General features: G+C 36.3%; 1 protein-coding gene across 2 annotated transcripts in view; it reads right to left on the bottom strand.

Annotated features, from left to right (window-relative positions):
* Positions 1 to 300: 300 nt before the first annotated feature.
* CMPK1 (cytidine/uridine monophosphate kinase 1) overlaps positions 301 to 11,294 on the bottom strand; it is a 40,000-nt gene continuing 29,006 nt past the window's right edge. Inside the window, exons 2-6 of one of the 2 annotated variants that reach the window (XM_032247513.1) lie at positions 10,852 to 10,998; positions 5,813 to 5,965; positions 4,097 to 4,173; positions 3,791 to 3,887; positions 301 to 2,455 (exon numbers count right to left, since the gene is read on the bottom strand). In XM_032247513.1, the coding sequence (XP_032103404.1) occupies positions 2,414 to 2,455; positions 3,791 to 3,887; positions 4,097 to 4,173; positions 5,813 to 5,965; positions 10,852 to 10,998 (516 nt within the window). In that variant the 3' untranslated portion in view covers positions 301 to 2,413. The remainder of the gene's footprint in view (positions 2,456 to 3,790; positions 3,888 to 4,096; positions 4,174 to 5,812; positions 5,966 to 10,851; positions 10,999 to 11,294) is intronic. The other variant, XM_032247515.1, reaches the window with a different exon arrangement.

The raw sequence follows: 11,294 nt of genomic DNA, 5'->3' as shown, positions 1-11,294 counted from the left end.
ACTGAACCATGTACATGTTACATGTATTGACTGATGTCTCATATCTCCCTAAAATGTATAAAAACAAGCTGCATGCCCACCACCATACATACATGTTCTCAGGGTCTCCTGAGGGCTGTGGCACAAGCCACTGATCACTCATATTTGGCTCAGAATAAATGTCTTTAAATATTTTTACAGAGTTTGACTATTTTCATTGACAATCCTGAACTCTGCCTTTGTAGTGTAAGGACCTACATGTTAAACAGGATACTTCTTGATCTTCAATATACTTAGAGAACAGAAATCTGAGCCAACAAATAGCAAAGGCCACAGCACAAAATTTATTGAGATAATTTACTAAATAATTCATATACATCCAACATCACTGAATGGAAATAATGTTATTTTTTTTTTAAGTAGCAAGGCTTAAATTGGGGTCTTTCAAAAAACTCAGAAACTTCTTGGTGACTGTATCTTTAACAAATGGAATGACAAAACTAGTTAAGTCAGATTATCTCAATCAACTCCAAAACTCAATGTTGCCAATATGTTTTTCTACTTAAAAGCAAACAAAAAGCAAAGCCTCATAATTTAGTTATTACCATGTTTCTCGGTTTCTGTTCTCAAATGCCACAGAAATATATCTGATGAAAGGAAGCAAAGCACCTAGTCTCAACAGTCTTCTTCAAAACTTTAAGGTTGCTTTCATAGTCTCAGTATAAATATTTAGATTCCTATCTGACAGATTTCTTCACTTATGTGAGCAGGAATGCTCTCGAAACCTTAGTCTTTACTTTGGCCTCATACTAGAGCTGTTTGATTAAACCACCTCTGTATTGGCTGGACTGTGACACTAGATAAGAACTCATTCCTATCTTTTCCAAGAAACCAAGATAATCTGAATACGAACTTTGGTGGCCAATATGTTACAGTACTTAGCAATACTTTGATTTCTAATGGCAAGAATGTTGAAAAATTTATCATTAGTAAGTGAATTTCATAACACATAGAAATAAATGATTCTATTAAAATATAAAAACATCCATTAACTTGTCCTCACTATTCCCAGTGACTTTAAATATCAAATCTAATTATACAAAGACAAAATTATTTGCCCTATTTGACCCTGTGTACCAAATGGTGTAAGTGCTGAAAACAAGAAACATTTTAAGATTTTAAGAAATCTCATATTAAGGACCTTGGATAACACTTAGCATTGGTGACAGAAGGAAAAACAAGTAAGGCGAAAACAAATTTCTCAGAGATTTTTAAGGAAGAATTGATGTAAAAGAATATTCCTTTAGACTCTATAGCCTTTTAAAAATTATTTATCTTTCAGTGCTTCAGCATAATGCCAAAACAAGAATTTACTGAATAAAAATAGCAAGGAAGGAAATCAAACATTTATAAGATATATTTATTATTTTTCTGACCAAAGTGCAATGATTTTTAAATCTCTTTAAACAAATAACTATGAAAAAAGTATTCAAGAAAATAAAAATACAAATGGAAAACTTAACTAGATTGCTTCTTCTAATTAATCCTAACCTTTTATTAAGTCTAGAAAACAAAAAAAAACCTTTAAAGTGTTACTAAAATGCTAACTGAATCATTTTAGCATAAATCTAGTCACATGCATTTCAAGGTTCCACTGCTAGAAATTTTAAGATCAGCTGAATCATGAATAACACTATATAACAGAGTATAAGGAACACAATCATTAGATGTGATCCTTGCCTCATACCCTTAGATTATGTCAGAATAAAGCTGACAATTCTGCCAGGCTCTGAACCCCTAGTGCCCCCAACCCAAATCTTGGAAGCAAAGAATATGCCCTGTCATACAACTTTGTACAAGTTGTAGTAAAACAAAGCCTAAGTTTTCTCACCTTTCTATAGCAAATGGTCAGTTATTTGATAAATACTAAAACACCGCTAAGAATCCATTTTCAGTTTGTTTACCAAACACATTGTATAAGAACTGACTACACAAAAAAGTTCCTTTGATATTTGGTCCACAAATTCAGTTAAGGTTGGAAATTTAAAACTTGCAAGAAAAAGAGAAAGTGGGTATCCCTAAATCCTAACACGTTGTAATTATTAAAGGGATATACATATGCGTACTAAAAAGTTTTGCCCACAGAAGGCACAAACTATAAAAGGGATATTCTTTTTGAATTAAAAAAAATAAACTAGCTAATACCCTTCTTTGTTTAGTGAGCACCATAACTAAGATGAAGTTAAACCTGAATTCACTGTCTATTCCTGTGACCAAAAAAAAAATAAAAAATTTAATTTATTTAACCATATACTTTCCAGCCACTAATTGAGATGTAGTTATGAAAGATTAAAATTGCCTTAAAAAGGGGTTGTGATAGCAGCTATCAAAGCGATATTCAAGCATGATTTCAAGGATGCTTTCAGGTTTAGAATTAGCCTTCCTTGTCAAAAATCTTCACAACTTCATCAAAAACCTGTAAAGGAAAAAGATGATAATAATTTTTAAAAAGATGATAATCATTGTTAAAATACCACACAGCTAAGTTCTTATTAAAAATAATCAAATTTACATTAATTTTCAAAATGAAACATGTTTAAAAATCACTTAACTTCTTAGTTTCATCTATTTTACTTTAGATGGTAATATTATATAAATAATACATATAAAATTGTGACTATATTAAATTCAATTAGTGCTTTTAGGACAAAATATTCTTCTTGATAGCCTACCAATAATCTGATAAAATATAAACAGAAGTGGCTTGTTAGCTCTGATTCTAAAACACAGTTTTCTCATTTATTATCTCACCTCTATACAAAGTGTCAATGGATTAAAAAAAAGTCCCTGAATCTTCTTCCTCTGGGCCTTTCTCTTTTATCTTATGACTATAAGAGGATGAAGAGTCAGGGAATTGGGGAAAGGGAGATTAGGTTCATTAAGAGATACTAGAAATTTTGCTGGGCTTACAAACCACAGTTTAGAGATCAATGACTTATAAAAAAAGAGAAAAGTGATAAGTCATGGAAACCTTGCATCTCTGCTGCTATTTGTTCTGTGGCAGAAGAAAGAAGCCTGGAGCTCTTGAGTGAGATGACTTGCCATTTACGTGTTCCAACTCACATTTTTTTTTTTTTTTTTTTTTTTTGAGATGGAGTTTTGCTCCTGTTGTCCAGGCAGGAGTGCAATGGCACGATCTCAGCTCACTGAACCTCCACCTCCCGGGTTCAAGCAATTCTCCTGCCTCAGCTTCCCAAGTAGCTGGAATTACAGGCTCCCACGACCACACCCAGGTAATTTTTGTATTTTTAGTAGAGATGGAGTTTGACCACATTTGCCAGGCTGGTCTCGAACTCCTGACCTCAGGTGATATTGCCCACCTCAGCCTCCCAAAGTGCTGGGATTACAGGTGTGAGCCACTGCCCGGCCCCAACTCACATTTCTTAAAATACCAGTTTTCTAGTGCTTGGGAGGAAGTTTGGAATTCAAAAACCACCCAATTGTCATGAAGAACAAGTTTGAAATTGTAAATCCCATTTTAGATTTTACTCAAAATGGAAAAACCCTAATTATTCATTTAGTCTCCAGTGTCTTCTTTTCTTTTCTTTTTTTAAGAGACAGAGTCTCAGTATGTTGCCCAGGCTGGTCTCGAACTCCTGTGCTAGGATTACAGGCATGAGCCACCATGCCCAGACTTCAGTGTCTTGAAAAACTAGTCTGTGATAGTATTCCTTTTCTCCTGCCTACCCCAAAACAAATAATCACATTTTTATATGACATGTTTTTTTAAAGGTAGGCTAGGAACACTTACTTCATCAACAGATTTAGAAGCATCTATTTTCTTCACTTTCCCCATTTCTTCATATAAGTCAATAATCGGCTTTGTTGACTGAAGGTAGGTCTGAATTCTGCAAAAGAAGAAAATATTGCAAGGTTCTAGGTATCCATCTTTTCTTCTATATGTTATAGGATAGCTCACAGAACACTGGATTTGCCCTGACCAATTCACTTAACATCTTAAACCAGCCATTTTACATGTTTAAATGTGACTTTTTTTTCCTGGACCAAACAGGGCAGGTCTGGGATTGAAGTGGTGTATGTAAAAACTGCACAGTACCTCTTTTCCAAGCTCTCTCTGTTGTCATCACTCCTACCACTACTCTTTCCCCTCTCAAGACATCGTTCAATACAGATCTAAAAAGAAATATAAAGTTATTAAAAAAATAAAGATATGAATTTGCCATTCTTTTAACCTAAAAAGAAAACAGAGTTTAAAGAAATAACCAAAAAAAAAAACCTCTGCAATAAACCCAATGTGTCTAATTCATTAATCAACATGCAAAGTCCTTTTAAATTTAAACATGTGGTTCAATTTATATAAACTAGGTTAAATAAGTACAAAGCATAATAAGAATTCATTCATGACTCAGTTTTTCCTGTGCATTTTTTTTCAAACTGCAATAAAAAGATCTGTATGTGTATGGTTTCATCTCAGACATATTATTAACTTATTAGGTATGAATTACATGCCTCAAACTTTGTTCCATTTTTGCTTACTTTTTGATAATTCCATAATTTCCAGATATTTGAGTCAACATATTTGCATTTGAATAAAGCATCCCTTGTTAATTGTGATAAACATTCCTTAGTTACAAAGCTGTGGTAACATTCTAAAGTTAACTTTGAAGGGTAAATGAAAACATATTTTTGGGGGTTGGAAGAAAAGAGTCACATTTTAAAAGAACCCAAGACGCCAGGTGCAGTGGCTCATGCCTGTAATCCCGGCACTTTGGGAGGCTGAGGCAGGTGGATCACTTGAGGTCAGGATCACTTTGAGACCAGCCTGGCCAACATGGTGAAACCCTGTCTCTACTAAAAATATGAAAATTAACTGGGCCTGCTGGTGCACACCTGTAATCCCAGCTACTTGGGAGGCTGTGTCAGGAGAATTGCTTGATTGAACCAGGGAGACAGAGGTTGCAGTGAGTCGAGATCACACCACTGTACTCTAGCCTGAGCAACAGAATGAGACTTGGTCTCAAAATAAAATAAAATAAAACAACACAAAGGCTGCAGCAAGTCTCTCCACCAAAGACACATTTACAATTCAACCTAAGAACAGCCAACTTCTTTCAAGGTACTACTTCAGATTCCTGGTCTTTTAGGCTGTGGCATTAATTTAATAAAATTTATATGACAGCAGCTGTCAAACAGAGTCAGGCCTTTTTAATTAAATTATTCTGAGAAATGTATTAAGTTATTCAAAGGTATGTCTGGCTTCCTTATTAGAACTACCAGAAAGAAAATTACATTTGTAAAATAAAAGATAAAAAAAAAAAGAAAAGAAAAAAGCAAATTACATTTGTTTGCTTTTTTCAAGATCATTTCACTCTTAAGACAAATCAGGCTATGCTGGATGTTTCTTTAAAACAGAAATCTCCCCAACTCCTCAGAAATGTGTTTCTCTTCCAGTAAACAACACCCTAAGGCAAGATGCTCTTAGACAGTAATGTCTACCTCAGAAAGTAGTTCAGCTTCACTAATATCATTATGTATGTCAATTCTTATTTTTTAAAAAAAAACAAAACTGATTCTTGTTATTTTGAAAATAAATCAAAATTGCAAAATTTAGCTCCACAAGGATGCTAATGCCAAACAGCTTTTAATACTCCAACAGCAAGACAGTGCTGTTCTGTCCATCCATTCTACCAATTCAAAAAACACTGCTGCCAATATAAAACGTAAATATAAGTAAAAAAAATTCTTTGTTTTTCTCTAATAGTTGACTGACAGTTGCTTAAAGCTTATGTGGGCAGATGAAGATTTTCATTACCTCATTATTACAGTCAAAAAACAGAACAAAAGATACATCTGCCTTCCCATCCATGGTCTTGTTCCAACCTTGAAGGTTGTCTTGATTTCTTGGAAACCCATCAATCAAGAATTTATTCTTCTGAGCATTGGCAGCCATTGTCTGATCCATTTCCTAAAGGGAAAAGAAGATTTACGTTCAATACTACATTAACAAAATGCAATTTCTCAAGCATGGTGGTGTACACATGGGTGTTGGTTTTATTATTATTATTTAAACCATAAGTAAAGGGTGGAGGGTACATAGAAAAAAAAAAAAAAACACGAGAAAGAAATCCATCAATGTGGCCAGGCGCGGTGGCTCAAGCCTGTAATCCCAGCACTTTGGGAGGCCGAGGCGGGTGGATCACGAGGTCAAGAAATCGAGACCATCCTGGTCAACATGGTGAAACCCCGTCTCTACTAAAAATACAAAAAAAATTAGCTGGGCATGGTGGCACGTGCCTGTAATCCCAGCTACTCAGGAGGCTGAGGCAGGAGAATTGCCTGAACCCAGGAGGCGGAGGTTGCGGTGAGCCGAGATCGCGCCATTGCACTCCAGCCTGGGTAACAAGAGCAAAACTCCTTCTCAAAAAAAAAAAAAAAAAAAAAAAAAAAAGAAATCCATCAATGTATTAACATGATTGCCTCAAGCTGGTGAGGTTATGGGTATGTGCCCCTCTCACAACCTCATCATTTTATACACACAATTTTTTTCTGTGGTTTCCAAATTTTCTATAGTTAAGTATACATTACTTTCACATACGCATTCACAAAGTTGTAAATAAACAATAAGAGCAGCAATAAGAGGAAAATAACCATTAACCAATATCTTTCCTCCAGCAACTGTAGACCCTGTCTTGTGTTCTGTTTGCTCTTCCCAAGTCGTATTGCTGTAATGGAAAGCATATTACGTCTACAGGTGCTCAACTCAGCTATTCATATAATTCAAGTCCAATAGCACAAAGCTTTGGACAAATATAAAAGACCATTAGCATTAATAATTAATGTCAAATAAAATACTTTTTAACTGAAGCTAATTAAAACCAAATGCCACTGGTTGCCCCAAAACAAAGGGAACAAAAGAAACACCTCCTTCAAAAAGATAGCAAGAATGACCCATTTCACCTCTTCCAAAGCCTGAATTTAGGTAGAATGTGGGAATATATAAATGGGAGCTGGAGATCTCTAATCTCCAAATCCTTGCCACTTCAATCACCACATGATAAGCGCAGGTGCATGACTGTGATAGACCTTAGAGGAGTCTCTATTGCAAAGAAAACTGACATTCGGTACTCGCCATGTTCAAACTTCCCTGGTTCCTCAAGAACAATGGCTGTCAGGACCCATGATCCCTTTATCTGAGAATTGGTTTTTTATCCTGGCATCTAGCTTCTTCTTTGATATTCACAAAACTTCAGAATGCTTTGGGCCTCTGCTATAGCCTTTCTACCACAATTATGGTAGTGGAAGATATGTGAAGAAGGCACATCAATATTATATTCATTCAGCACATATTTATTCAAGGCCTGTGATCAGGGAACATGAAAAGCAAGGTCATGACTCTTGTCCCTGGGGGGACTCACAGTTGAGTGCATGACAAATACATATACATACATGTGCTAAGTTCTATAATCAAGTATGCAAAGGATGCTATAATAAAACAAAGAAGTCAGCACAAACTGCAAGGAAACCACCAGAGAAAGCTTAACCAAAGAGGTGGCAGTGGAACTGAATCCTGAATAATGAAATGGCATGTGTAGGCAGAGAGGGATCAATGTCCTCCAGATGGTGGAAACTGAAAGTATAAATGAGAAAGCATAACAGCTTTGATGAATCTATAAGCTGGTACAACTGAATCTTAGGATATGTGTAGAGTGTGGTAGGAGATATGACTAGAAAGCAGAAAGTAAGACTAATGAAGAACTTTGTATGGGACACCAAGGAGTTTGAGTTTTATTCTGGAAGCAATACAGGGCCATTTAAGAATTTTAAGCAGTAAAATAACAGGCTCATATTGCCTTTTAGAAAAAAATCACTCTGACTGCACTGAAGAGGATGAATCAGAAGGGGACAAGGATGGATTAAAAGCAAAAAGACTAACAAGGAGTCTCTACTGATGGTCCAGGTAAGAAAAAGAGAATGTGAACTAAGGTGATAGCAATGACAGAGAAGAGAGTAACAGAAGAGGATTAAAAGAAAGATAATTGGAAAGATATGCTCAATGAATGGATTTGGCAAAGTGAGGAAGAGGCAGGAGAATATAGGATGATTCTCAGATTTCTGCCTTGAGTAATTAGGTAGATGGTAGAACCATTAACCAAGACAGGAAATAAAGGAAGATCACATTTTAGACAATACACTCAGCCTCTGACATGTTGATTTTGAGACACTTGTGAGACATTCAGATAGAGGCCTAGTAGTTAACTAGTTAAAAATATACATCTGGGCTGGGCATGGTGGCTCATGCCTATAATCCTAGCATTTTGGGAGGCTGAAGTGGGTGGATAACCTGAGCTCAGAGCTCGAGACCAGCCTGACCAACACGGAGGAACCGCTTATCCACTAAAAATTCAAAATTAGCTGGATGTGGTGGCACATGCCTGTAATCCCAGCTACTTGGGAGGCTGAGGCAGGAGAATCACTTGAACCCAGGAGGTGGAGGTGGGGGTGAGCTAAGATCGCGCTATTGCACTCTAGGCTAGGCAAAAAGAGCAAAATCTGTCTCAAAAAAAAAAAAAATTATATATATATATATATGATTAAATGAGATAATGTGTGTATATACACATACACACAGATACACACACACACACACACACACACATGTCTGGCATTCAAATCAAACATTTTGTTCTAGAGCTATAGACTTCAGACTTTAGCAACACTAGCATAGTGAAAGCTTTAGGCATGGCTAAAACCATCCAGAAAAAAATATATAAAACGAGAGCTAAAGACAACCAAGTATAAAACCATAAGAAGCATCATGGTTTAGGAAACTTGCAAAAGAAGAATAACTATTAAAGAGGATTGAGAAATAGCAGTCACTCAGTAGGAAGAGAAAAAAAGAATGCTTTCATGATGAACAAAGGGGGAATGATTTTCAAACAGACTGATCAGAGTTAAATATGACAAGAAAAATAATGAGTAAACGTATCATTATTTGATAGAGATTATCACTGATAACTTGCAAGAGCAGCTGCAATGGAGATAGAAACAGAATCTGACTACAAAGGATTGAAAAGCAGAAACTGAAAAAGTAAAAACAATATAGACTGCTCTTTCATAATGCTTAGCTATAAAGCAGAGAAAGGTCATTAGAGCGAGTGAATAGGGAGAGAGGATTTGTTTATTTTGGAACGGAAGCAGGTTACTCCAACCTCTGAGACAAGAGGTAAGAAAGTGTGTGTGAGCCACTTTTCATTCCCAATGTCTTTAGTTCCAACCAGATGCTTACATATTTCTTTTCCATCAGGCTTCAGTTATTTCTTGTTGTTCCCAATACTGCCTTTCTCTTTTCCCTCACTGTTCTATGTGAAAATATGAAAATACCTGTTAATGACTACAGTCTTAGGAAACTAGCATGAAGAGTCACCTAGTAAATACAAGGTACCTGTTTTCAAGATGTGACTGTTTTTTTTTTTTTTTTGAGACAGAGTCTTGCTGTGCTGCCCAGTCTGGAGTGCAGTGGCACAATCTCGGCTCACCACAACCTCTGCCTCCCAGGTTCAAGCGATTCTCCTGCCTCAGACTCCTAAGTAGATGGGATTACAGGCATGCACCACCACACTTGGCTAATTTTTTGTATTTTTTGGTTTAGACAGGGTTTCACCATGTTGGCCAGACTGGTCTCAAACTCCTTGGCCTCCCAAAGCGCTGGGATTACAGGCATGAACCACTGCACCCAGCCTCAGATGTGACATATTATAGTTTTGAAAGCTATTAAGTCTTAGCATGTCACATTGAAGATGGTGATGCACCATAAAAGCAGACATCAAGACTGAGTGAACATCAACGATGAAAGAGACATGGGTTAAAAAGAGAGAAAGAAGAAAGAAAGAGGTCTATTAAAAAAAAGAAGAAGAAGAACAAAAGAAAAAAGAAAAGGAACAAGGGGGGGGAGGAAAAAAGAAGAAACAGAAATGAAAGAGAATAACTGTCAGAATGTTAAAAAGAAAGGACCAAGTGTACATAAATGGATGTTAAATTGAGCTACAGCTGACCCTAAACCCAAGTAGAGAGTCCTTGCCACTGTCCAATTTCTTCCCAGGTGAAAGCAAAGTTTCCAATTCTGCCATTCTCAAGCATTCCACTGGCAATAAATTCAATACTCTGAGCCAGGCGTGGTGGCTTTCTCCTGCAATCTCAGCACTTTGGGAGGCCAAGATGGGAGGATCACTTGCGCCCAGGGGTTCCAGCCTAGGCTAGGCAACATAGTGAGACTCTGACTCAACAAAAAATAGAAAAAATTAGCTGGGTGTGGTGGCATGTGCCTGTAGTCCCAGCTATTCAGGAGGCTGAGGTGGGAGGATTCTTGAGCCTGGAAGGTTGAGGCTACAGCGAGCTGTGATCATGACAATGCACACCAGCCTGGGTGACAGAGTAAGATGCTGTCTGAAAAAAGAAAGAAAAAAAACCTTTGATATTTCTCATTACACTTATGAAAGGTGGACTTATTTATTTATTATTGTTTATTTATTTATTTATTTTTGAAAGGAGGTCTCACTGTGTTTCCCAGGCTGGACTTGAATTTCTGGGGTCAAACAATCCTCCTGCCTCAGTCTCACAAACAGCTGAGACTATAGACATATGCCACCACCCCTGGCTTTTTTTTTTTTTTTTTTTTTTTTTTTTTTTTTTATAGAGATGGAGTTTCACTAGGTTGTCCAGGCTGATCTTGAATTCGTGGCCTCTTGCCTTGGCTTCCAAAAGTACCAGGATTACAGGCATAAGCAACTGCCTAGCCAAAAGATGAATTTAATTTCTTGCTGATTTGAACTGGTTGGCATTCACACTCCTTACCCTCTTTAATAAACTGATGGTTATCTCAACTGGTACAATCTTTCCTTCTTTAATGTACTTTTCAATAAGTTCACCATACTGTGAATCTGGGTTCTTCCTTTCATCACGAAGCAGCTCTCCTGCAGAAAGGTGTGTGTAGCCATATTTCTGAAAGAAGCACACAAAGGAAAAATATCAGAATTCATTCAACCCAGTGGTAGGACTATACATTTTTTTCCTTTGTGTTAATTTTTATGTTCTATTTTTTCTACAATAAACAAGTTTTGCTTGTATATTAAATAATAAAAATTTAATAGATTTTACATAATCCATTTTGCTTAATGGTATCTTTATTCTTCATAGCTATAATGTTCATATATCTCGACATCATACCAAAATTTATCTAACTATTGAAGGGATTAACTAACATCAAAATATCTGCTTTTTTTTTTTTTTTTTTTTTT

The sequence above is a fragment of the Sapajus apella genome, unplaced genomic scaffold, assembly GCF_009761245.1.
Source record: "Sapajus apella isolate SASKATOON/1434 unplaced genomic scaffold, GSC_monkey_1.0 scaffold62, whole genome shotgun sequence".
NCBI classification, from domain to species: domain Eukaryota; kingdom Metazoa; phylum Chordata; class Mammalia; order Primates; family Cebidae; genus Sapajus; species Sapajus apella.
Note: the sequence above shows the minus strand (reverse complement) of the source record. Positions and strands in the feature narration are given on the sequence as shown.